General features: G+C 34.2%; 2 protein-coding genes across 3 annotated transcripts in view; one reads left to right on the top strand and one right to left on the bottom strand.

Annotated features, from left to right (window-relative positions):
- The window catches only part of LOC106055129 (uncharacterized), a 100,077-nt gene extending 81,838 nt beyond the window's left edge, over window positions 1-18,239 (bottom strand). For both annotated transcript variants that reach the window (XM_056010084.1, XM_056010085.1), the window contains exons 1-17: window positions 18,116-18,239; window positions 16,878-17,043; window positions 11,547-11,716; window positions 10,337-10,530; window positions 9,580-9,705; window positions 8,075-8,296; window positions 7,032-7,177; window positions 6,413-6,524; window positions 5,932-6,053; window positions 5,447-5,641; window positions 4,870-5,101; window positions 3,953-4,072; window positions 3,277-3,444; window positions 2,804-2,907; window positions 2,021-2,099; window positions 1,354-1,472; window positions 154-325 (exon numbers count right to left, since the gene is read on the bottom strand). In XM_056010084.1, the coding sequence (XP_055866059.1) occupies window positions 154-325; window positions 1,354-1,472; window positions 2,021-2,099; window positions 2,804-2,907; window positions 3,277-3,444; window positions 3,953-4,072; window positions 4,870-5,101; window positions 5,447-5,641; window positions 5,932-6,053; window positions 6,413-6,524; window positions 7,032-7,177; window positions 8,075-8,296; window positions 9,580-9,705; window positions 10,337-10,530; window positions 11,547-11,716; window positions 16,878-16,987 (2,391 nt within the window). In that variant the 5' untranslated portion in view covers window positions 16,988-17,043; window positions 18,116-18,239. The remainder of the gene's footprint in view (window positions 1-153; window positions 326-1,353; window positions 1,473-2,020; window positions 2,100-2,803; window positions 2,908-3,276; window positions 3,445-3,952; window positions 4,073-4,869; window positions 5,102-5,446; window positions 5,642-5,931; window positions 6,054-6,412; window positions 6,525-7,031; window positions 7,178-8,074; window positions 8,297-9,579; window positions 9,706-10,336; window positions 10,531-11,546; window positions 11,717-16,877; window positions 17,044-18,115) is intronic.
- Window positions 18,240-22,650: 4,411 nt separating this feature from the next.
- On the top strand, window positions 22,651-24,818 carry LOC129922723 (uncharacterized). Its single transcript, XM_056009667.1, has 3 exons — window positions 22,651-23,795; window positions 24,197-24,254; window positions 24,781-24,818. The coding sequence occupies exons 1-3, from the start codon at window positions 23,025-23,027 to the stop codon at window positions 24,816-24,818; spliced, it is 867 nt and encodes a 288-aa protein (XP_055865642.1). The 5' UTR covers window positions 22,651-23,024.
- The last annotated feature ends 1,349 nt before the right edge of the window (window positions 24,819-26,167 follow it).

The raw sequence follows: 26,167 nt of genomic DNA, 5'->3' as shown, positions 1-26,167 counted from the left end.
ATTTCATGCTACAATTCATCTAAGCAAAGACTAACTATTAAGAACCCCAAAGATAAAAATAAATATTTTGTACACAGCTTCTGTGATTAAGCTATCTTTCTATGCACAGATTTAGTATATGAAAAGAAAGGCATAAAATGCAATGGTATTTACTTTATCTATCTGTTCCAGTTTTCTTTCAAACATGGTCTTCTCAAACTCTGTGATAGACCTCATGATTGCATTGTACTTTGATACAATGGTTTCCAGTCTTGCGGCAGTGACACTAAGTTCCTGAGAGTTAGTGTTCCTGAGAAGCTCTTTAGCTGGTCCTGGCAAGTGAAGGCTGCAAAATTGAAAAGAAAACAATAATCAAAATACAAGAACATATTTTACATGCTAAAATGTAACATGAGCAAATGGAAATAAGGAGTTTTTTTTTTTTAAATCAAATTTAAGTAGCTTTACAAGAAGTGAGGAGGCATGGTGGTTGAGTGGTGGGTTCGAATCCTGGTTAAGACAGGGATTTTAAATTTTGGGATCTTTGGGCGCCTCTTAGTCCACCCAGCTCTAATGGGTACCTGACGTTAGTTTGGGAAAAGTAAAGGCGGTTGGTTGTTGTGCTGGCCACATAACACCCTTGTTAACCGTAGGCCACAGAAACAGATGACCTTTACATCATCTCAAAGGGGAACTTATAAGAACTGAAGACAAATTCAATGCTAAATCAAGAATTAGGTCAAAACGAGCAAAATGACACCTGAGCTGATCTTTATAGTGCTTCCAGGGGCACCACTCATAAGCCATGGCCCTTGCCAAAAAAGATTGCCTTTGGCATGAGGTCATTCCCCATATGGAGACAGCTGTTTTAATTTTATTATTTGGCTAACTAAAAAAAAACAGCTTTGATAATGTCCATGTCATTTTGAAAAGAATTACACAGAAATATGACAGCTGCAAGCACATATTTGCATTTTTACAATGTTTAGTATTTTATACCAAATAGATCAACTCAGGTGCCGTTTTGCCCCTCACTGGCATAGAGGAAAGTAGCTGTCAGCAGATGGCCTCTGAAAGAGACAGTTGGAAAGCTCTCACAAAGGCCAGTGAAAAAACATTTAAGACCCAAAGAAAAGCCCTTATTGAAGACAGGTGCAGAAGACAAAAAGAAACTTAAATAGACCACTGGCAGACAACAGCTTTGTCTGCATGAGATGTGGAAAATATGCAGGCTGCAATTGGGTTTGCATAGTCATGTGAAATAATGCACTCATCCTAAATTTTCTGAATTCAAGACATTGCCATTAGATTAGTATTTTTATATGTAAATTTTAGTAGAAATAACAATTACTAACAGGAATTAAAAAAACAAACCTGAATGGTTCTTGACTTAAGTAATGTATTTCTTTGAGTAGAAGTAACAGTTTGGTGTCAAGGTTGACATGAATGACTTGAGGCCGCTGGTTTGCTTCTTCATCATACTCCTCAGCAATCTTTGTTTGTGAGACGCAACCACAAAAATTTATTAGGTCAGTCAAAAAATAATAATAATAATGATAATTATAGCTTTTATATAGTGCTACTTTCATGCTTATAGCATGCTTAGAGCACTATGGTCCAATCTCATTTGTGAACCAGTGGGTGGAGGGAATATCTGCGAGTAGGTTTTCCATGCTGCCTTTAGGTGATCAGTAAACACAACTCTGCTCGAGTCGGGTGTCAAACCTTGAGCCTCCTTCATAGGTAGCCAAGCCAAGTTCAAACGTACTTAGCCTCTCTACCATGCTTCCCAAGTCATAAACTGTTGTCAAAGGCTTTATTAAATTAGAACATTTTGAGAGAACTTAATGAAAATCGTATTTCCAAACCAAAGCATTTATTGGCAAGTAATTATTAAGTGAGAGAACAAGAGTTGTAATAAGTTAAGCTTCACTTTCAATGTGGACCTAAAGAAAACAGGAGATGAGAGAAAAATAGAAAAAAACATAAACATTTAACCTTAGCTCTATTCAAAGTTTGTCACAACATTTTCAAAGCCTACCATGAGTGGTTCCTTTAGTTTCTGGGTCAAATCAGACTCAATGTTCAATTGCCACTTAGTGATCACTTCATTCTCAAACCTAGGGGTTTTTAAAAAAAATTCCAACTTAACAACAACAACAAACGCCTTGGATATTGAACATTTAGGATTAAAAACAACAATTTAAATTTTAAAATTTCAAGGGATACCAATCAAAATTAAATTTTCAACAGCCATGTCCTCTTCCTTCCCTTTCCTTACAGCACCTCCATTCACCCATGCCATCCCATCCCAGTCAAAACGGTAAGTTTTCTTATGTTGACAAAATGTATCCTTTTGTTTAAATGCTTTCTTTCATGTTTTTATGCTTTATATAACTGATTATATTGCATTGTATCTGTTTTCATTTAGTACAGCCTTTAAGTCAACATGGAATGGGTTCCAATTTAATCTATTTCCTTTATTTCTTATGGGAAAATTTGTTTTGGATACCAAACATTGTGGGTGCTGACCGATTTCCAGAATGGATTGTGGTCATCAGCTGAGGTACCACAAGAAATATTATCCTTAAAATCTGAGATTCATTATAATTAGATTAAAAAAATACTTAAAAAATGTTTATGTTACAAATTATTTTTGTTTTCATTTCTTTATTATTTAATATAATGAACTATCAATAAAGTTTTCTCGTTACATTTTGTTGTTTTTAACTCCAGGAATTATTTGATGATTGTGCATTGCTTTTAAATGGATGATTGTAATATAAAATGAATCTAAAATCATAAGACAGAGAATAAAACATACTGATCTAGAGCTTTAATGATGTCTGTGTACAAGTCCCTCATGTGCCAACCAGTGTCTCCTTCCAGAGAGTGTGGGCTCACATGCTTCATTTTTTTCATTGGAATCTGAAGTAAAAAGTAACAATTTGAAACTTATTTACAAAAGAAAAACCCAGAACCATGATGTCATCATTCTGAAAAATTCCACAAGACCAACCATCCATCTTATACTTCTAGTTAATAAAGATTCTTAAAGGAAAATAATTGTCTTTTTGGCAGGTTTTTGTGTGACTCATGATTTTTCTGAAAAAGTTTTGGTAAAAAAATTACTAATTGTACCAACTTAAACAACAATACAAAATAATCCTTAAGGTAATTTGTTATGAATCATGTTTTACAAATTTAATTTACTTGTAACCCATCTTAAGAAGTTAAGCTAGATTTTACCAGTAATTTATATTATAAAATTGCTGCATTTAAAAAGTCATAATTAACCTCAATTCTTTCTCTCAGACCCCTAGCCCACATAAGCTTGGAGACGGTATGTGGCATATTGTAATGAGCTGGTGGGGAGATGGAGTTTTCCTGGAAGATGACCTTGACCTGCTCCAGTTCTGCAGTGAAATTCAAGACTACAGTCTTGTCAATGTCTTTAAGATATTGCTAATAAAAAAGAAAGATACAATAGACATGAATGGATATTTAGCAAAAGAAATTCAATAATAAATGTTTTTATCTTAAAAACTCATTATAAAAGATCTCCTAGAAATAAAGCCAAAAAAAAAAAAAAAAAAGTTTTTGGTATCTACTGCAAACTGTATGTGTAACCCAAATCTGAATTTAAAAAAATGGACATTCCCATTTTGTAACCTTGACAAACAATTTAATATTATAAAGATTTATTAGCATCATCACTAAGACTTCTTTTTTATCCTTACACATTGTAAAATTCAAGAGGGAACTTTCCAACAAGTCAGAATACATATGCGTGAAACAATGTTCAACAATTACTATTACAGATGTTTCCAAGTTCCTAGGAGTTATAGGAAAGAGAAAAAAATAGGTATCTCAAATTCAGTAGAGACAGTGAAAAGGCTCAACTATATTCTGTAATCACAATTTGGAAGAGCAAAATCCTGAGATATGACGATGAAATGGTAAAGACTTTTACCTGCACAAGTTCTCTTCCGCTGATACCTTCAAAGACTTCAAGAAGCCGCAGCTGGGCTTGTACATTAGGGCACTGATCAAAAGCAACACGTAAAATTTCTGCAAGTTTTTTCTCCAGATCCTAGGATAAGATATATACAGCATTAAAAAAAAAATAATTTTATATTATTTTTTTAAAAGCAGAAATCGACCATCCCTTAAACTATTCATTCAAACAGAAACACAACTCTAAGTATTTAAGCATCATTTGTCATTTCATAAGTCATTTATAGGAAATGATGTTTTGTAAAAAAAAATAACTTAGAAATAAATACAAAAAGAAAATTAGAGACTAAAGCCTGTTAATGTTTTACAAATGATAGGCAGAACTATTGCTGGTTTTCTACATTAGTTAAACTAACAAGAAGGATCAATAATGCACTCATGCAATAAAATTATGAAACAAGAAAAACATAAAAATTATTTTGGATCAGTCATGTCATTAAATTTGTAATAGATCTAGACAAAAAAAAGTATCTATAAAAATAAAAAAAGGGGGAACAACTTGAATTTGAACTCATGGCTCAAGCCTTCTAAGGCTTCTCAAGCCAACATTATAACCACTCTGCTAGTGATATACGATGCTTTTTCAATTAGTCTATGTCTTTGTGGCAGTGAAGTATTACCATATCAACAGGAGCTTCTATAACTTTTAAAACTACATATTTTTTTTAGTAACTCAATGGCCAACTTTGACCTCTTCTTTGTTTTTGAAACCTTTTATAATTTTTTCTAACAATGGTAAATTAATTTTTATGTTTCATACAATTCACTTTAGTGATGCTAACTCCTTTTTCTCTATGTATTAGTAAAGACAAAAGAGATATGCTTCATAATTCTCATTGGTGAATGACCAGTTTTAAAAATCTATTGCTTTACCTTCACAGTTGTTCTGAAGTTAAAGAAAGCTGACTCAAACTGCTGAGTGCCATCAATGCTGAGTACATTGCTCACTTTGGAGAAGAAGTCCTTCATGGCAAGCGAGTACTTGTTGTGGAGCTCTCTGACCATTGAGTCCAAGCTTGGGCTTCCAGCTCCACCAATTTCTGCTGTGACTGCCAAAAGACGGAAGTGGCGGGTCGTCTCCACAAGTTCAAGCACATCATTACATCTATTTTAACAAAAGACATTTTAATAAATAAGAAAGCATTTTTATTTTTTGAAAAGTTTTTAGATATAATTGATCAACTCATTTTTCACTTCAAATAACCCTTAACCCTTTTTCTCATTTTTGAGTTGACATGACTTGCAAAGAAAAATCTCAAAGGCTTACATTTAAAAAAAAACAACAAGATATTCAATAGAAAAATATCACTATAAAAAAAACAAGATGCTCAATAGAAAAATATCATTATAAAAAAAACAAGATGCTCATTAGAAAAATCTCTATAAAAAAAAATGCTCAATAGAAAAATGTTGCTGTAAAAAAGATTTTAATAATTGTTTTTTCCATTACCTTTCCATAAAGTTGTTCAGTAAATCAAAACAAGGTGCATTTCTGGCTGGCCAAGGACTATCCATCCAAAGTTCCAGTTCACTGTAGGAATCTGTATCTCCAGCACCCTCAACATTGCGCAGGCCATATCGAGGTGTGTAGGCATGAGGTCCATACATTTTAGTCTTGAACAAATTTCCCCTTGGTCTTGAAGCTCTGAAATTCAAATAAATTCCATATATACATGACAACTATTAAATAATTTATACTTAGTATTACTTAGTATTAAAGGCAAATAATACTAATAATCCTCAAAAAAAGAAATATGGGAAATTGTGTTTGTACTTTGCATAACTGTTGAAAAACATGGTCACGTATTCTAAAACTCGAAAATGAAATTTAAATATTAAAAGAAAATTAATGAAATATATATATATGATTGATTGAAAACAAACTTTCCGAAAATAATGTAAAAATGAAAGGTAAAAAATGGTTTTACAACATACAAGATTTCTGCATTTTCAGCTATATTTTTAGCATTCTGATCATCTCCTTTTTCTTTGAAATCCAAATAAGTCCCTCGAAATGCTGCACAAAATCTAAGTGCCTCTTTTAACTTGGAATAAGACTGTCAGAGAAAAAAAAATACTTCCTAAAATTGCAGTTTAAAAACTATAACAAATGTTTTTGGTTTTGTTTTGTTTTATTAACTCTTTATCTCCGTAATTATTTTTATACGTTCTGGCAGAGCTGCTCACTTTCCACATTTGTATATTCTACCCTGTTATGATTAAACTTCAATCACATTTTTGTAATCAGAAAACGTTACTTTTGGTATAGAATTATAGGAGGAAGCATGCTGTTTTTATATAAAACAAATTAAAGTTTATAAAAACAAAAATTAATTTAATTTAATGAGATTAAATCTACGATGGTATTGTTAATTAGGAGAAAGAGAGTTAAAGAAAATTGCTTGTAATAATTCACCTCAAGAGGCTCTCTTAAAACATCATCTCCGACCATTTTGATAGCTCTGTGGACAATTTCATTGGACAGCAAACCTAACAGCTGGTGAAACTTGTCTATCTGATGATAGTATCTGAAAGAGAAATAAAAATAGCCTTTATAAGTCTTTTTTTTGTTTGTTTTTCCCACTTTTACTAATAACATTTATAAAACCATATACACTGCATAGATAGTTCAGAAACTTAAGGAATTGTAAAGTAATATAAATGTAAAAAAAACAATTATAATTTTAGACCTTGTTGTAATGTCAATTACATAATGAATACTGTTTGCTTTTTATTTTTTCATAATTGCTTAATCTGAACAAAGGACATATTACAAATCTAATTTTAATTACCTGTCAAAGTCTTCAATAGATTCAAAAGTTCTAGGATCGAACTCAAGAAACTTCATTTTATATTTAAAGAGATCATCATCAAGAGAACTAGGCTACTAAGCCCATGCAGATTGGAAAGACTGATATTGTGTAATGCAGTAGCAGATTCAGACTTGTCCAGAATTATTGTTTTTTCTTTAAAATTTCTCTTCACTTATCCTAGGGTACTCTACTATTACCTTCATTAACTTTGTGATTACTTACGTTGAATGAGTCCAAACAAGAAAAACTACATGCATCAAAGGTTTAAAATGTTTAATGATAGTTTTGGGACTGTCTGAGTGCAGCTTGTTGTACCACGGCTCCAGTGTGCTAAAAAACTTGAGGATTTTCTGAGTTTCAGCCTTGGCCTAACAAAAAATAATTTCCTTGATAATGCACATTCAACAAACTTCTATGTAAGTCCTATATATTATAAAACCTTAATGAATAAAGTAAGATTGATCAAAGTAGATGTAATGTATAATTATATCTTTCAAAAGTAGTGTGAAAAGTAATTTTGAGAGCAGATGCAGGGATTATTACTCTTGAGTATGTCCATCCAGCACTAATTGTAGTCTTACTGCCTGCAGGCATCCCTTGCAGTCTTGCAAGAGGTTTGGACTCAGTTGTAATAATTTTCTAAAGGTCCCAAACTTACAAGGCAAAGGTCAGTGCCTGTGTACTGGCCACATCACTACATTGCAAGCTCTTAGCTAGTATGGTGGATGAGATTATCTGCAAAATGTTTTAAGTGTTTCAGATGTTCCTTCATAGTTGAAGATAATTTACCTCCTAGTCCAAACCTCCCGCAAGACGATGGGGTATGGCAGTGGGCTGAGTAGGAACCCGGGACCATCAAAAAGTCTGAATGACAGTCCAGTGCGCATACTGCACAACCAGGCAACCATTGTATGTATTAAGCAACTTAATGTAAGAAAAGCTATAGAATAACTTGTTTGCTTCTGTTGTTTTTTTTAACTGTTGTGCCTATAGGTAAAGAGGTAAAAATGTTTTTTATTTTACACTGAGAAAAAAAAAAAAGAAAAAATGTTTTTTTTTACTAAATACCACACTAAGTCTTTTGTTAATCACTTTTTGAAAACAAATATTTATTCTTAGCATATATTTTAGTCACAGTCACCTACAATCATCTATTTTTTATTTCTGTAATACTATTGTTTGCCAACATTGATATAAATAATTACTCTTGGGCATCTTAAAGAATTTAGTTAACTTAAAAAAAAAAAGTTATTTACTGTACCCACTTTTGTTATGTCTTTTTTAACTGAGTGAAATGCGTGCCCATACTGGCTGTTGGCTGTCTCTAAGTTCTGTAAAATAGATTTGGCTGTTTCTGACTCTAGCTGTAACTCTAAAGACTGTAGCTTCTCCAGGTGCTTCTTCCACATGACAATTTCGTCCAAGGGTCCAGGCTCTTTACCAAACAGTTGAAGAAGATCAGCTTGTGGGTCATGGCGAAGAACTCCCTAACAAAATAGAATGCTGATACTCAGAAAGTGAAGTCTGATACAACACTAAACAATAGGGCTATAATATACAAAAATGTAACCAAAATATCTGAATTAAATATTTTAAAAGAAACAAAGATAAAGACATTTCTTGATCCATTTGCAAGGAAAAGCTTATAAGAACTCTTTCTTTCTTAATGCCTTTTGATAATTGTCTGAATAGCCCAAATCAGCTAGGAAATCAATGACACAGTAATGCTTAAATTTTAAATTAACATGGTATGAACAAAACATACAAGTGTAGGATGTAATAATCATTTTTTGAAGAAATATCTGTAATTTATAAGTTGAGATAAAAAGTGCTTCCAACGTTAGGCAAACTTATTGATTTAGTGGGTAAACAAATTTTTTTAAACATCACAGTGGGCCACAAACAATAAAGTTTATAATTATTTACATTTTCTAATACAGGTGAGACTGTCTCTTTACGCAACATTTTGGTATGACCATTTTGGAGCAACCATTTTTGGTGTGAGCTTTTTTAGAACAAGAAGTTGTGAGGAAACATTTTTAATTCACATTTATAATAAACATTTTGTTTTCACTTCACTATACCTGCCCCCAAAATAAAGGTTTTAATAATTTGACTATTTCATTATTGCATATTGCCAATAATAGATGGCTATGGATGTGGTCAGAACTGTTGTTTTGAAGGTCCCAGGTGTTTGAAGCCAGTGAGCCACCATCCCCTACTGTCCTGTGGGAGGTTTGGACTAAGATATAAAATTTCCAATTCTAAAGGAACTACGGAAACATATAAAAACATGCAAAAAATGAAAGGTTAGGGGCCTACCTGAGACCATGATATTGACATTAACGTCAGTGATTTAGCAACAATTACACAACAAATCTAAAACCCCCAAATCTAATAGACAAAAATAACTATTGTTCTATTTATAAAAATATGTTTTTAACACAAACACACACACAAAAAATAGATATGGATCTTTTTTTAAAAGACACAATAAAATCAACATGTATAATGTAGCTAAAACGTTTTGCACTAAGAATTATGACAGTGGTTTTACCAAAATGACCACAGAGCCAAAAACGGCTGCACCAAAACAGTCACCCCATAACAACTGAAAAAAAATTTTCCTGCTTCATAAACACAAAGCCAGTATTGGATTGATAACAAACGCTAAAACAAAAAGGTTGAATATATAAAATAATGCTTAAAATAAAAAGTGGTGAATATTTAACACTAATGTAAAACACAAAAATCAAGTAAGGGAACTAACTCTGATTTGTTTGATCCATCCAATAACAGTTGTCTCCAATACATGCAGTACAGCAGCTCTTCTAGATGGGGAGCCAGCAGCCTCAGCTAGGACTTCAATAGCAGGAAGATGCAGCACTGTTACTCCCTGTATGTCATATTAAAAATTGTAATAGTGCAAACACAAGTTGCTAAGAAAATGATTATAAAACTTAAATTGCCCTATTTTGTAATTAGATGTCCAACTATTTGGCTTAAGTTGTTTGTTTTTTTTGACCTAATGAGGATGAGTGCAATGAACAAAGGCATACAGTATCCAATGGAACTGACCAGAACAGCAAAGAAAGGGAAGGGTATTTAAAAGAGGGGGGCAGATAAAACCATTTCTAAATAGCTTAATGAGAATAAAAGCAGGAAAAACAAAAAAACTCTAGTTACATCCATAGCATCTATGGAGCATAGTGTGCTAGCTGAGCAGTTATTTATGCATGTCATGTGGGGTTTCCATCAATGTTGCCAGAAAAATGTAAAAACAAAGCTGTTTCCAATATAGAGGCTTCCAGTTTTTACACAGAAGAGTAAATTAATACAAGGGAGGAGAATATGCTTTAGGTTTGATTCATCATGTAGTCTTCATTTGAAAAGAGAATTGTATCAAAACACTTTTTTCAATGAATCAAATTTTAGCTGAATTTTTATTATATAATATTTAAAGTTAAAAGAAGCGAATTTCTTTCAGTAAAATTGATACTTTACAAGTAAGAAATTATATGACTCACTTGCATATGTCCTTGAGTGACTTCTGCTGCTGCCATTAGCCTGTGTAAAATGTCCATTATTTTATCTCCATTTCCAGAAGAAGTGGAAACAATTTGTGAATTAGTTGCTAAAAGTGGTAAAAAGACTTCTCTGATGGTCAACTCTAAATGTTCCAAGGGAGCACGGCTGCAGTCCATGTAAAATACTTCATTTTCTATGAATAGAGTAATTATTGTCACAGTGAATCTTCACTTTGTTAATCCACAAATCAAAAGTATTCTGAAAATTATTTTAAAATTAATTTAATTTTTATAAAGTCTTAGCTATTGCCAGTGACAGATCTTTATGGAGACAGCTTGCTGCCCAATGCGCCAAATGGTGCAGAAGGATCTAAGTCAGTCTTAGCTATTTCGACTAGCATAATGCTATAATATCTACATAGAAAATTGAGTAGATTTGTCTAATTATTGAACACTCTTATTTTGGCCGAATGTATATTTGACTAGATTTTATTCTTTTTGGGCTGTGAAGTGTTTTGCTATTCACACTTAAAACTTCTGAATATAAATCTTGCACAAAGCTGATAATCAAGAATTGTATTGTATTGCAAGATTTTTACAAAGTGCAAGTTTTACTATATACAAATTATTTGAGAAAAAAGGAAACAAGATAATTCTCAAGGGTTGAAAAAAAACAAAAAAAACATCTCAGACAGAAGTTTTGAACCTACTCTTAAAGTTTAACTCTTTCTCTCCGTAATTATTTTCCTCGTTCCGACAGAACTAGTCATTTTGCTCATTTGTATTTCACTATCCTGATATGATTAAACTTCAATAACTTTTGTGTTTGATATCAGAAAATGTTATATTTGGTATGGAATTATAAAGAAATGCATTAGGGAAATGCATTCTCTTTTTACTATGCTAAGGCCTCTTTCAGTCGCAAAGCGACTATGGATCATCTCATGGAAATGAGATGAATGCCTGGGCATTAGCTGTGGTCAGAATGATGTTGCCAACACATCAGTTTTCCCTCTACACACACACAGCTGATGTACACAACACAAATTAAAGTTTATCAATCCAAAAATCAATTTAGTTTAAAGGGGTTAAATCTTTGTGATGCCTTTTCTTTTAAATCTGCCATAAAATCAACGTTGGCATCGTCAATTAGGAGAAAAAAAGTTAAATCTGTTTAAGTGTAATGTAGTTTTGTGTACATTACCCATACCTATGTTATCTTTAGTAAGCTTGGTCCCAGGATTGCACTTCAAGAAGAAAATAGATTTGCTGTGTATCTCTGATGGCGGCTGCAATGAGGCAGTAATTTGTTTCCCATGACTTTTGTACACAAATAACTTTTTGATATCTTCATTGTTAACAAACTCATAAAATGCTAGCCTGAAAAGGAAAAACAAATTGGTTACTAAAACAAAGAACTATATTTGTTTATACCAATAAAAAAGAAAGATTGTACATAAATAAATACCGAAAGCATTTTCCACAAAGCTGATGATTCAATCAAGCCAAAAAGAAAGTAACATTCCTATATATATATAAAACCTGTCTTTACTATTCTCACTATAAACAAGATTAGTGACCAATACTCTTTACATTCCTAACAGGAGCCAGGTACCAATTAAAGCTTGGTGGAATTAAGAAACTACCTATAGTATAAAAAACAATTTAAAAAAATTTTTGTTAACAAGATTCAAATTTAATACTAGTAATTTTTTCCCCATTAACTACTTTTCCACTACCACTACCACACAATATCAAAAGTAACAATTTATTAATTATTTAATTAAATTCATTTACAGTGAATGTAAACATTGCATTTCCAGCTCTAGTAGTTAACATTAATATTAAAAAAAAAATAAACATAATAACTAGGTAACAAAGGCTGTGTTAATATTAGAAGATATTACGTCATTGTTTGTTGTTTATGTTTTATGCTAAAGCAAAGAATAGGACGGAAATAAAAAGTTAGTTATATATGTCTACCTTGATAAAGACAGTCTCGTTTTTATCATTATTAAATAGTAACGTCTACAGTAATTTATTATTAATCTGTGACTACAGAACATGGTGTCAGATTTGTTTTCAGATCTTGTGTCAGATCTGGTGTTAGATTAGGTGTCAAATCTAGTGTCACATTGCTTTAAAGTGCTGGTAACAGGTAGATCTAGATCTAGTGGTTTCTAAATTACTAAAAGTACATTTTATTTGTGGTGTCGTTAGTTCATGTTGTTAGATCTAGATCTAGACATAGAATCTAGAATCTGTACGAATAATGGAATTATTCGATCCTCCTAAGCCGTTGTCACTAGACGGTAATCTATCTGAAAGATGGAAAAAATGGAGACAAAGTTTTGAACTGTTTATGGTCGCCACTGAAAAAAATACGAAGCCCGAGCCAGTGAAGAAAGCTTTATTGTTACACCTGATCGGTGAACCCGCTCGAGACATCTACAATACTTTTCAAGTATGTGAAGATGAGACTGTAGACAAACTCATTGAAAGGTTTCAGAATTATTTTTTGCCTAAGTCCAACACTGTGTATGACAGATTTAAATTCTTTTCAAGAAAGCAGAAAGACGGAGAAACGTTTGAACAGTATTATACTGAGTTAAAGAATTTGGCAAAATAATGCAAGTTTGACAACCTTCGAGATGAACTCATCAGAGATCGATTGGTATGTGGCATACAGTCGGATCGAGTGAGAGAGAGACTTCTGAGAGATGTAGACTTAACTTTAGAGAAGGCAGCAAGCATAATTCGTGCTGACGAGCATACCCAGAACCAAATGATAGATATGAAAGGACTACATGTGGATGCTGCTAATAATTTAAAAAAGACAGAAGATAGAAAGCCAGTCAAAACCTCACAGGAAAATATGGCAAAGAATCATGTCACAAGTTTAATTAGAGATTGCAGATCTTGTGGTGGATTTCATGGAAAATACAATTGCCCAGCATTTGGACAGACATGCAGAAGATGTAAAAAGAGAAATCATTTCGCTGTAAAATGTCGTTCGAAACACTTCAAGGCTGTTGATTTACTGGAAGATGAAAGTCAGTCAAGCCAAGTAAATGAGTTGTGGTTTGAGGCAATTGGTACTGACAACAATGTCAAAGTTTGGATGGTTGATGTCAATATTATGGGAAAAATAGTCAGAATGAAGATTGACACAGGAGCACAAGCTAATGTGATATCAGAGTCAACGTGGAACAATTTAGAAACTGATACTCAGTTTAAGAATTCAAATACTACCCTACGAGCATTGGGGGATGAAGCATTAGAACTGAAGGGAGTTGCATCGGTCACATTTAAAGTCGGCGATGTAGAAGTTAAAGATGATCTGTACGTGATCAAGAAAAGTATAAATCCTATACTAGGTCTGAAGACATCTATTGCGTTAAAACTAATTGAGGCAAAGAGAAATGTCGAAGTACACGATGTCAAGCAACAAAATGAAGTTCCACGAGTGTTGATGAAAAAATATAATCAAGTATTCGAAGGACTCGGTACATACAAAATGAAGTATCACATTAAACTGACGTCAGATGCAAAACCAGTTATTCAATGTGCGCGCAGAGTTGCACCATCACTCTATGAAGAATTAAAAAGAAAACTCACACAAATGCAACAAGATGGAGTGATCACAGAAGTTGATGAACCAACAGAATGGGTTCATAACTTGGTTATAGCAAAGAAGAAAGATAATTCTTTGAGGTTGTGTTTAGATCCCCGAGAACTGAACAAATATATAATGAGAGAACATTTCACTATACCAACATTTGATCAAATCAATAGTTCACTGGGAGCAGCAAAAGTGTTTAGTATACTTGATCAAAAGGATGCATATTGGCAAGTTGAGTTGGATGAACCAAGCTCTTATTTATGTACATTCAATACTCCGTTTGGAAGATACAGATTCTTGAGAATGCCTTTTGGTATATCCTCAGCTAGTGAAGTATTACAGAAACGTGCTTATCAAGTATTCGGAGACATCCCAGGTGTACATATCATGTCAGATGACATGCTGATTGCAGCAAAAGATGAAAAAGAACATGATCAAATTTTTGAAAATGTTCTGGAGAGAGCTAGAAAGAACAATGTAAAGTTCAACAAGAACAAGATACAATATAAACTTTCTGGTGTTAATTATCTCGGAAGACAAATTGGAGCAGATGGTATTCATCCAGATCCAGCTAAAATCAAAGCAATAATGGAGATGCCAGCACCAACAGATCGAACAGGAATTCAAAGACTGCTAGGGATGTTGAACTTTCTGTCAAGTTTCATTCCAAACATGTCAACAATTACCAGTCCATTGCGTGAATTGCTAAAGAAAGATGTATTGTGGCAGTGGAATGCAGAGCAAGAAAATGCTTTTCAACTAATAAAGAAAACACTTAGTGAAGCTCCAGTTCTGCAATTGTTTAACCCTGAAAAGCCAGTTACTATTCAGTGTGACGCTTCTTCTAAAGGGTTGGGAGCATGTTTAATGCAAGAAGACAAACCAGTTGCGTATACGTCAAGATCATTGACAGAAACAGAGTGCAGATATGCACAAATAGAAAAGGAAATGTTAGCTATAGTGTTTGCAGCTGAACATTTTCACCATTATATTTTTGGAAGAACTGTGACTGTACAGTCAGATCACAAACCTTTGCAAACTATTGTGACTAAGCCTTTACATAAGATTTCACCAAGACTTCAGTTAATGATGTTAAGACTGTTGAGATATCAATTAACAGTAACTTACACTCCAGGTTCAAAAATGCAAATAGCTGATATGTTATCGCGTGCGTACATCAATGGTCAAGAACAATCAAATTCAAATGATGACATGGTTATGAGAATTCATAGCGCAACAGCACAGTTTCCAGGAAGTGATCAGAAGATTATTGAAATTAGAAGGAAAACTGAATCTGATGCTAAATTAAAACTTGTAATGAATTATGTCAGAGAAGGTTGGCCAAAGATAAAAACTCAAGTTCATGAAACAGTGAAAGTGTATTGGTCATTTAAAGACAGTATTCATGTAGAGAATGGAATATTGTTTTATGAGAACAGAATTATAATTCCTTCAAGTATGAGAAATGAAATTCTCGACAAGTTGCACATAGGTCATTTTGGTCTTGAGAAAACCAGATCCAAGGCAAAACAGAGTGTGTTTTGGCCAGGATTGTCCAAAGATATTTTTTCGACAATAATGAAGTGCGCAACATGTGCAACGTTCAAAAGAAATAATGTGAAGGAAAAATTGCTACCTCATGCTGTACCAGACAGACCATGGAAAAAGATTGCGACAGATTTGTTTGAATGGCGAAACAATGACTATTTGCTAGTTGTGGACTATTTCTCCAAATATCCTGAAATAAAACGACTGGAGAACAAAACAGCAGAATGTGTTATCAGGGCAATGAAAGGTATTTTTGCTAGACATGGCATACCAGAAGAAATAGTGAGCGACAATATGCCATTCAATAGCTATCAATATAGAGAGTTTGCTTCTGAATGGGGTTTCAAGATAACAACATCAAGTCCCAGATACCCTCAATCAAATGGACAAAGTGAGGTGTATGTTGGTATCGTAAAGCAGATATTCAACAAAGCATACAAAAGTGGGAACGATCCATATCTCGCTATGCTCGAGTATAGAAATACTCCGATAAGCGGACTGCTTTATTCGCCATCACAACTGCTGATGAGTAGAAGACTCAGGGACATCATTCCAAATGATCCCTAACTATTGAAACCATCGGTAGCTGAAAATGCAGAGACATTACTCAACGAACGACAGAGGAAAAGCAAAGCGAAATACGATTCAAAAGCAAGGTTACCTAAAGATTACTCTGTCGGGGAGAAGGTGAGAGTTCGTCTAGGACAAACATGGCAGAAAGCAGTCGTCATTAAGAAACATCCATCACCCAGATCTTACATCATAAAGACAAATGATGGGAAAACATACAGACGAAATCAACGGTTTCTAAACAAGAGCTACGAAGAAAACATCTCTGGGTACTATGACACCGACGAAGACAATGAACAGCAAACTGTTAGAACAAAAGAAACAGACAATTATAAACCAACATCTAGAGAACTTACTGTGCCGGTCAAGACAACCAGAAGTGGTCGAGTTGTCAAAATTCCTTGTAAATATAAGTATTAAGAACTTTAAAAGGAAGGATGTGATGATAGCTTCAAAAGGAAGGATGTGTTAATATTAGAAGATATTATGTCATTGTTTGTTGTTTATGTTTTATGCGAAAGCAAAGAATAGGACGGAAATAAAAAGTTAGTTATATATGTCTACCTTGATAAAGACAGTCTCGTTATTATCATTATTAAATAGTAACGTCTACAGTAATTTATTATTAATCTGTGACTACAGAACAAAGGCTATCGATAAAAGCATTTGAATCTGAACAATTTCTTCTATTAAATAATACAACTTAAAAATCAGGATTACACATAATGTAGAAAAAATTATATTGCTTTTAATTTGAATAAAAATTAATAGAGAAAATGTATCTGATATATCTGATTTTACCTGTTATCATCATTGCTTAAAACACTCTTCAAGTCTTCATTGCGAAGTTTCAAAGAAGAGTTGATTCTTAACTCTAACCACTTCAATCTTTCATCCATTGCTGTTGACATTTTTAATACAGGATCATAAGCTTAAATCTCCCATGAAGAATTATTTCCAGGAGAAACTGAAAGTATTTTGAATAAAGAAAGGAAAGCATTATATTGAGGTATAGATCAAGACTCTAGTTTAGGCTAGTATAGGCCTAAGCTTCAAGATTATTAAAATTATAATATGAACTATAATATTGCCCTTATATTAGCTTCTAATATTTAAACCTATTAATACTGTTATGATTCTCTCTCCTAATCAGCACTTCTTTGCAAACACTGTTCAACAAAACAGATCTAACACAAGAACTTGACAACAAGAGTTCCAAATAATCTGGTACTTTAATGAGTAAATAAAATAGCCAATAGGACAATATATTGGGAACATAATAAACTAACTACAATAGTTACACTGTACATCACTGTACTGCCATATAATAAACTCTACTGTCTATCTCATCCTGGACATGTACTACTGAACTGCTTCACTCGCATATATATATATCTATATAGTCTATATTTATAGGTCTATAGTCTATAATATATCACTACCCCACAAACACCCCACAACATTAAAAAATCCAGCAGAAACATTTACTGATATTTGAATTACTTATTGTTTATCAGACACAGACAACATATAAAGATAATAAGATTAGATCTGTATTGACTATATTCTTTTAATGATAGACATTATTGCATATATATATTGGCTCTACAACTATAATATTATATAATATATATAAATATATATCTAGATTTTACATTTAGATCTATATTCTATATATACCTATGCACTTACTTACAGATCTAGTATCAAAATTGACAACATATGAATATGTCAATAGACTCAGTATGATAATATCATAATTCGACATTATTTTTAATCATAATTAATCATTAGTATAAGTCATAAGTCAATTAGACTCTATTATATTATATTAATTATTTTTACAATTATACTATAAGAATATCAATATATAATAAGGCTTATAATTATAAGGCATAATTATAATTAATATAATAAAATAAATAAGTTAAATAACTAATAATTCTTATTCTTAATCTTACTTCTACTTTCAACTTGTAACTTTATTAATTTTTAGTTATTGCATTGATCTATGCATATCAAAATTTAGTTTAGCTTACCTAAGATTTTCTTTGGTGTCAGCTTTAGATGTAGATTTAGATCTAAATCTATAGAGTATAGTCTAGTTCGTAGATCTAGATCTTATATAGTTTACCTCAACTTTTTTTTTTTAATCAGTCACCGCCATATTTGTTGCTAGAATGCGTTGCTGGGTAAGTGCACTGAACTATATTGAAATATCCTATTTGAATATCAGATTTATATAGATCAAGATCTAGCTTGATCAGATCTAATACCTCATAAAATACAGACGTTACTTCAAAAAAGAAGATGATTACGTCCTACGCGTCATGCATCTAGTCATGCATGTTAACCACTTACTTAAATTCTGCCAAGTCATCAGTTTTCCTGGATGGCTACAGTCTAAATCCAGAATGCAGATTTAGATATTTATTTATAATATATAGTCATAGATCTAGATTATATCTAAATTTTTAGATTCTAGATGAGATCTGTTACCTGTAGCTAGAATGTCTGGATCTAGAACTAGATTATATCTACGTTTCTAGGTTATCATGAAGACCAGGGTTAATGGGTGTTATCCTATTGCTAATGTTTTAATTACAAACACAGAGGCTTTAATAGACTTCATTTTATTAGCATAAAATAGACAGATAGATGACTGCTAGAAGACTGAAACAGCACACAGAAAAACAACAACTTGAGAAGCACGTGCACCGTGACCTATGTCGAAGGTGTCGCGTGAACACACTAAGCATCAAAACAAGGATGACTACGCGAAAAAAAAAATGATACACACATAACAACATTAACATATAACAATGTACAATGCCAATGATTGCTTAGCCTGAATCAGGGCCGGCTTTATGCATTAAGCAAAGGGCCGGTCCTAACTATTGCGGGGCCCTATGCGAAACGGATTGAGATGGGCCCATGCTGGGTATAGGCCTAGGGATAAGGATAATACGTGAAAATTAAAATATGTATTACAAAATTAAATAGTATTGCATTATATTGTTTTTAATTAAATCTGACACTGCTGTTGTTGTTTTTTTTTATGGCGCGTAGGGTTGCCGTTTTCCATGTTGGATGACACCCCAAAATGACAATTTTGTCAATTTTTCAGGATATTTTTTTTTTTTATGAGTTTACAGGAGGTTTTAATCATTTCAAGAGATTTCCAGGAGCTCCTGGAAAATCCAGAAGCCACGGGAACCCGTTATAAGTTATAGGCCTAATGATTTAATTTAATCATTTACACCTAGACTAGCTCGGGGCCAATGAAAGTGCGGGGCCACTGCGGCCGCATAGGTTGCAGTGACCTCAGACTGGCCCTGCATAAGCAAATCTGGTAGTAGCCTAGGGCCTCCGATTGCTGGGAGCCTGGCATAGTAGAGAAAAAAAATTTGCGAAACATGGATCAAATCTGAAACATAACAGAACTCTCTACTTATACTAGCCTAGCTCTAATTTAAGTCTCAAATATGATGCAAAGTTTATTCGCGAATAGACTAGCCTACATATTATATAGGCCTAGGCCTTTGTTAGAAGACCATTGTTTCTTCCTTGTGGTGAAATGTCGAAACGTTATTTCTTGTCTGGTAATCGTGAATCGTCCATGAATCCCATTCGTTCTATCGGCACTATATGAATTTAACTTATTTGCTGATTTAGTAGATACAGGACTGTTTATTATTAATTGCGTATTTTGCGCATTTTCGGTTTGAATTTTTTGTTTTTTCTATTTCATTTGGGGCCACCCTTTTCACTTCGCCTTGGCTAGGGCCTCCGATTATCTAGAGGCGGCCCTGCTTAAATGTCCATATAATTAGACTCTGTCATCGGTTTGACTTGTGAATCATCAGATTTTATGATGAACCTTATCGTCTCTAGTCTTGAGTGCTTACCTGCTTATTTTGGTAATCAGATCTAGATCGTTTTTGATCAGGAATAGTGCACAATTCTGTTATCACTAACAGGAGAAGGGGCAAAGGCGATTAACTGGCGCTTTAAACAGTAAGCTTCGAGCAGTAGAGGGCCGTTAGTATTGGCTGGCTACCCATCTAGGAGAATGAAAACTTTGAATTCAAACCTACTCTTCCTTGCATCTAAACCCAAACATGGGAAACTGCTTCTGGAGTCAACCCTGACGAAAAATCACGAGCCGGCGACTCTTAGTTAGCTTGCAGCACACAGTGTTACGCCCCTTTGCAGAAACTGCGACGTCTTTCCTTTGGACACGTCTGCTGCGAGGAGAGGGGGTGGGAGAACTTCAGAGTGGGGGACATCCTTCCGACCATAGCTAATGCCCAGGCATTCATCTCATTTCCATGAGAGGATCCATAGTGGCTGATTCGAGCAGACAATGTACCTAGCTTTATAAATTTATACGCTTCTCGACACCAAAGTGTTGAACTTTCATGACCCCAGGATTATTGTAGCATTGACCCTTGCAGCTTATTTATTCAATGGCATGCTTATGTATACATTTTATATAAAAGCCTAATGTCGATGTAGGACTCTCGAAGACTACATACCGTAAACTTTCAATTTAATTCAGCGGGTTTATTCTCCCTGTTCTCATTCTCGGATTAAGTTGAAATTGTGCATACCTATTCTAGTCATGGAACTATAGTATAGTTCCATGTTCTAGTCTATAACAATACACGAATTAATCACAAAATTACTAGTTAGTTAATTATTTGGTACTTTACCTTTAGTAAAATCAAAAGTAAGGTAGCAATTATACATAAAACACTGAACCATAATCTTCAAATACAAAAACAAAATTTAATAAAATACTCTGAAAGACACAAAGATAGAGGCGCATATCTCGTCCCATATGCTAGGACAAATTTGTACAAATGCTCCTTCTTCCCTAGTGCTATCAGAGCATGGAATGGGTTGCCTGAGCTAGCCAGGAAAACCAGTGACTTGGCAGAATTTAAGTCATTGGTTAATATGCATGACTGAATGCATGACGCGTAGGACGTAATCATCTTCTTTTTTGAAGTAACGTCTGTATTTTATAAGAAGAAGAAAAAGAAATTAATGGCAGCTGAGCGGTAAAGCGCTTTGTTTCTAAACCAAAGGTGCCGGGTTCGAATCCTGGTGAAGACTGGGATTTTGAATATCGGTGCCTCAGAGTTCACCCAGCTCTAATGGGTACCTGAAATGAGATGGGGAAAAGTTAAGGCGGTTGGTCGTTGTGCTGGCACCCTCGTAAATCGTAATTAGCGTTTATTTCCCCTAAGATAAGATTTGTTTTTTTGTATATTATTTTTTTCTATTGCTATCTTTTTTAATTTAAAAATTAATATTATGAATTTTATTATGTTATTTACCGAAACTCACAGATGTAAGAAATTGTATTCACGAATCTCTCTCTTTCTCTAAAATAGCTAGGCTGACCTTTTTTTTTTATTTATGTGTGATTAGATAGATATACATAAGTATATATTTATTTTACGTTCGAGTAGTAGGAAGCATGCCAATACAAGTCTTATGCACCACGGAGACAAAGAAGTGTAACCTTCCATTTTAACTCAACTCTGTCTTGCTCATTAAAACAATAATGAATACTCTCGAACTCATCTCGTTTCATGAAAAAGTAACATTTTTATCTCTTTAATTATGCAACACAGCGATGCGTGTGTGATTAGTCTCATTAAAAATTTCAACAGCTAAGAACACAAATCTTCCCTCCAATATTCTTTGCGTATATGTGCGTGTGTGTGTGCCTATATCATTTAGAGACTCGTGCGAGTAATAGTTGTTAAGCCTACACATTTCTTTGATCTATAATAACATCTTGGCAGCCCGGCAATTAGTTCAGGAAATGGAATAGCTTATAAGAGAATACTGCTATACAGCTTTTAACATCGTTGATATCTGACTATCACATATCCTCTCAAAATAAGAAGGGCTAAGATGAATTTCGTTTGCCTACTAAACATTGTGATTGTCAAAACTCACTTGACGTAGCATAGTCAGAAATATAAAGAAATTAAAGTGGTCGAAATCCAGAGCAAGTTTGTGGTATTCAGTGATCAATCAGACTACTGGATCTATAAAGACGACACCATATATAATAGAATAGTAATACAAAATTATCATTGAGACTGAAAATGTTAATTATCAGTTTAAGCTGCTTATAAATTATAAACAAACACAACGACAAATTGGGAAGCAACAGAAGCTATAACAACAAATTTACAAATATTATATTAGTACGTATTGGACATGGACATCTTTTATTTCAAGAGTAAATGCAATTTAGAATATAACAAGGGCTCTCTCAATTAATAAAAATTAATTCAATGTATATTTGTAATGCTGCTAAACATGTAAAGCAACAAGAGGCCCTGTGGCGACATTGATATTAACAAATCAGGGCCTCCTTAAGTAATTGGAGGCCCTAGCCGAAGTGAATTGGGTGGCCCCAAATGAATTAGAAAAATAAATTTGAAAAATACGCAATAAATTAGAAAAATAAATTTAAAAAATACGCATAAATTTATAAAAACTTTTCTGTATCTGTATCTCAAGTAGCACAGTTTCCGTAACGTTCAATTAGCCTTTCGTAAACTTCTTCAACATATTAGTACATATATCAGATACCGATTTTTCAGCCCAATCCAAAAGGATCTGGTCTTCTAACATATGTAGTTTAACAAGTACATCTAAACATTCTGAAATAAATTTTGAATCTTAGTAGAGACCTGTACGAAGCCCCCACTACTCTGAGGCCCTAGGCAGCTGCCTAGTTTGTCTATGCCTAAGGCAGGCCCTGAACAAATTCAACAACAATAATTTTAGCAGCATTACAAATATAGCCTACAGTTGAAGTGTTTTGGAAACGCCAACAGCTGCAACAGTAACTAGAGCTAGAACAGCATATTCGAAGTGTCAGTGCAACTGTATAACTAACAAAGCTGCAGATCAAGTATGAACATTTCAAGCCACAGCATGAACAAGTATGACATCATAACGGCAGAGGATCTGAACATCATCGACATCATCATCAACTGCACGGTGATCAACATCGTGGCCGTCTTCGGCGTCGTCGGCAACGTCCTCAACGTGGTCATCCTGTCCTACCAGGGCCTCGGGGACAGCACCAACGTCATCCTGTTCTCCTTATCCCTGGTGGACCTGCTGTACGTCGCCGCGCTGCCGGTCAGGAGGATCAGCTGCCTGGTCAGCCGCTTTGATCCCTTTCTGGCCATGGAGGTGGATGCTTACGTAAACATGTGCCTGGCCGTTCCATTAAGGTTAATCAGCCTCATCTCGTCTGCTCACATCGTCTTGATCTCCGCCGAGAGAAACGTCGCTGTTTACCTGCCCTTGTTGGTAACCAGAATATTTACAGTTCGCAACACTGTCATCTATTTACTATTTCTGTACATATTTTGGCTCGTTCTGAGCGTTCCGCTTCTCAACATGTTCGCTGTGACCTCGACCCTTGACCCCACAACCAATACCACTCTGACAACCTTGACATTTTCGGAATTTTTTCTTTTCAACATGGACGCACTCGTTTTTTATAACCTCTTCGTTGTCACCAACATCCGGGGCCCGATGTCTCTGATTTTTATCTTTCTGTCGTCCATAGCAACGGGGGCAAAGCTCCACCTAGCGACACAGAAAAGACTCAAGCTGACATCGTCTGCGCAGAAGCCGAAATTCGACATCAAGGCGGTGAAAATGCTTCTGATGGTGTGTCTGGTTTATCTTGGGATATCCGTCCCAGGATTCATTCCGATACTAATGTACTACGTGGACCAGACGTTTTACCTCTTCGAGGGAAGAACCACCCTCATTTACGTCGCGTCCGAGTATATGATAGACTTTCTTTTAATAGTTAACTCTTCGGTCAATTTTCTGATTTACGTAACAATGTCGAGAAAATTTTCCCGGACCTACTCATTTCTGATAGAGAGATGGCTCTCTTGCAGGTTAACTACTGTAAAGACCTAAATCTTCAGGCATTAAGAATCATGAGCGGAATTAAATCAAAGTCATGTGATTATTTCTTTGGTATTATCATAGCCATTGAATGTATTTTAAGAAAAAAATATTTATGTCGGGTTATTGTTTGTATTTCTTGCTTGTTCTAGAGCAGCGGTTCTCAACCTCTCAACGGAATTAAATCAAAGTCATGTGATTATTTCTTTGGTATTATCATAGCCATTGAATCTATTTTAAGAAAAAAATATTTATGTCGGGTTATTGTTTGTATTTCTTGCTTGTTCTAGAATCTAGAGCTTTTCTTGATTGAATTTGTACAAAATAGACGTAATGGAGCAAAGATTTTAAAAACATGTTTGTTTGTTTTACATGTTTCGGATGTTCCTTCAGAGTTAAAGATAGTTTACTTCCTAGTCCAACCTCCCACAGGACGACGGATTGGAGCGGGCAGGGTTTGAACCCGGGACCATCGATAAATCCAAACTACAGCCCAGCGCGCAAACCGCACGACCAGGCATAAAATAGCTTTATCACCACGATCTTTAGGAAACGAATCGTTTCGCATCATAAAAATAAATTATCAGTATTTACCCAAAGGCATGTTACTGTATGTATCACCTATTGCATGTAAAATTATAATATCCTGACACCTACTTCTTCTACTGTATAAGATAAGGTAAGTAGAAAACGGATCTGTAATGGGTTACTGTAACCCTTATTTATCATGGGCCAGGGCGCCAAGGTAGCTACGCTTCTGATACGATGGACTGATTCGATTTGGCTGGTAAATTAAAAAAAATTATTTTCACATTTCGATCGCGGACCAAAAAAAAGTAGTTAATGATTTTTTGAAAGATTTGTTCAGTTAGTGTCATGCTTTTGATAGTAGGCCCTATAAGACAATTATCACTTACAGTTGGTGTTCAGGTCATTTCAATCATACAAAACAGTGGCGTAGCTAAGGATTTGGGGGCCCGGGGGACTTCGCCTCGTTAAGGTCCCCTGCATTTCGACATCATGACATGAGATAATGGCGTTATATTCAATGTAAAAACAGATATCGGACACTCATTTGGGGACCCACCTTAAGTGGTGATTTTTAAATTTGGACCCCTCTTCCTCCAGCCTAGCTACGCCACTGATACAAGTATTAAAAAAAAAAGAAAATGCAAATCTGTTAGCGGTAATAAATGAAAGTTAAAACGAATTAAACTACCATGCGTTGGGAGATATTGTTTATAATAGAGCTCAATTCTTTTGTCTAGTAGTTGGCAACAGTGAAGTTTATTTCAGTGTCCTTGACATTGTTTAGTTGATCGTGAAAATCTCCACTATGTAACCATGTTAGTCTACTAGTCATGATAATAGGTTAATAATAAGTAATAATAGGTTATCAAACGTATTGATATCAAAATAATGGCTTTGTCTTCGATTCAAAAAAGGAGAAAAATCTGACCCAGGAAACTACAGACCAGTATCACTTACCAGCATCACATGTAAAATCCTAGAACACATAATATGTAGCAACATCATAAACCACTTAGACAAACATAATGTCCTCACACCATACCAACATGGCTTTAGGAAATATAGATCATGTGAAACACAACTAATAGGACTAATTGATGATTTTTCAAAAGGTTTAGATAATAGTGAACAAATAGATGCTATCTTACTAGATTTTTCTAAGGCTTTTGACAAAGTTCACCACCATAGTTTGCTTAAAAAATTAAAATATTTCGGCATTAATGGTCCACTGCATCAGTGGATTAAAGACTTTCTGATAGGGAGAGAACAAACTGTAATAATAAATGGCTCTAAATCAACACCGATAACAGTAAACTCAGGTGTACCTCAAGGAACAGTCTTGGGTCCACTACTATTTTTAATTTACATAAATGATTTACCAAATTGCATTAGTTCAGGAACAAAAGTCAGATTATTTGCAGACGATTGCATAATATATAGAACAATAAAAACAACACAAGACACAGATATTTTACAAAGAGAATTAGATGAATTACAGAAATGGGAATCAAATTGGAGCATGTCTTTCCACCCAGAAAAATGTCAGTTGTTAAGAGTAACAAAAAAACTAAAACAAATTAATTCCACTTATC

Source organism: Biomphalaria glabrata, chromosome 14, assembly GCF_947242115.1.
Source record: "Biomphalaria glabrata chromosome 14, xgBioGlab47.1, whole genome shotgun sequence".
NCBI lineage: Eukaryota > Metazoa > Mollusca > Gastropoda > Planorbidae > Biomphalaria > Biomphalaria glabrata.
The sequence above is the reverse complement of the archived record's forward strand: the minus strand, read 5'-3'. Positions and strand labels throughout refer to the sequence as shown.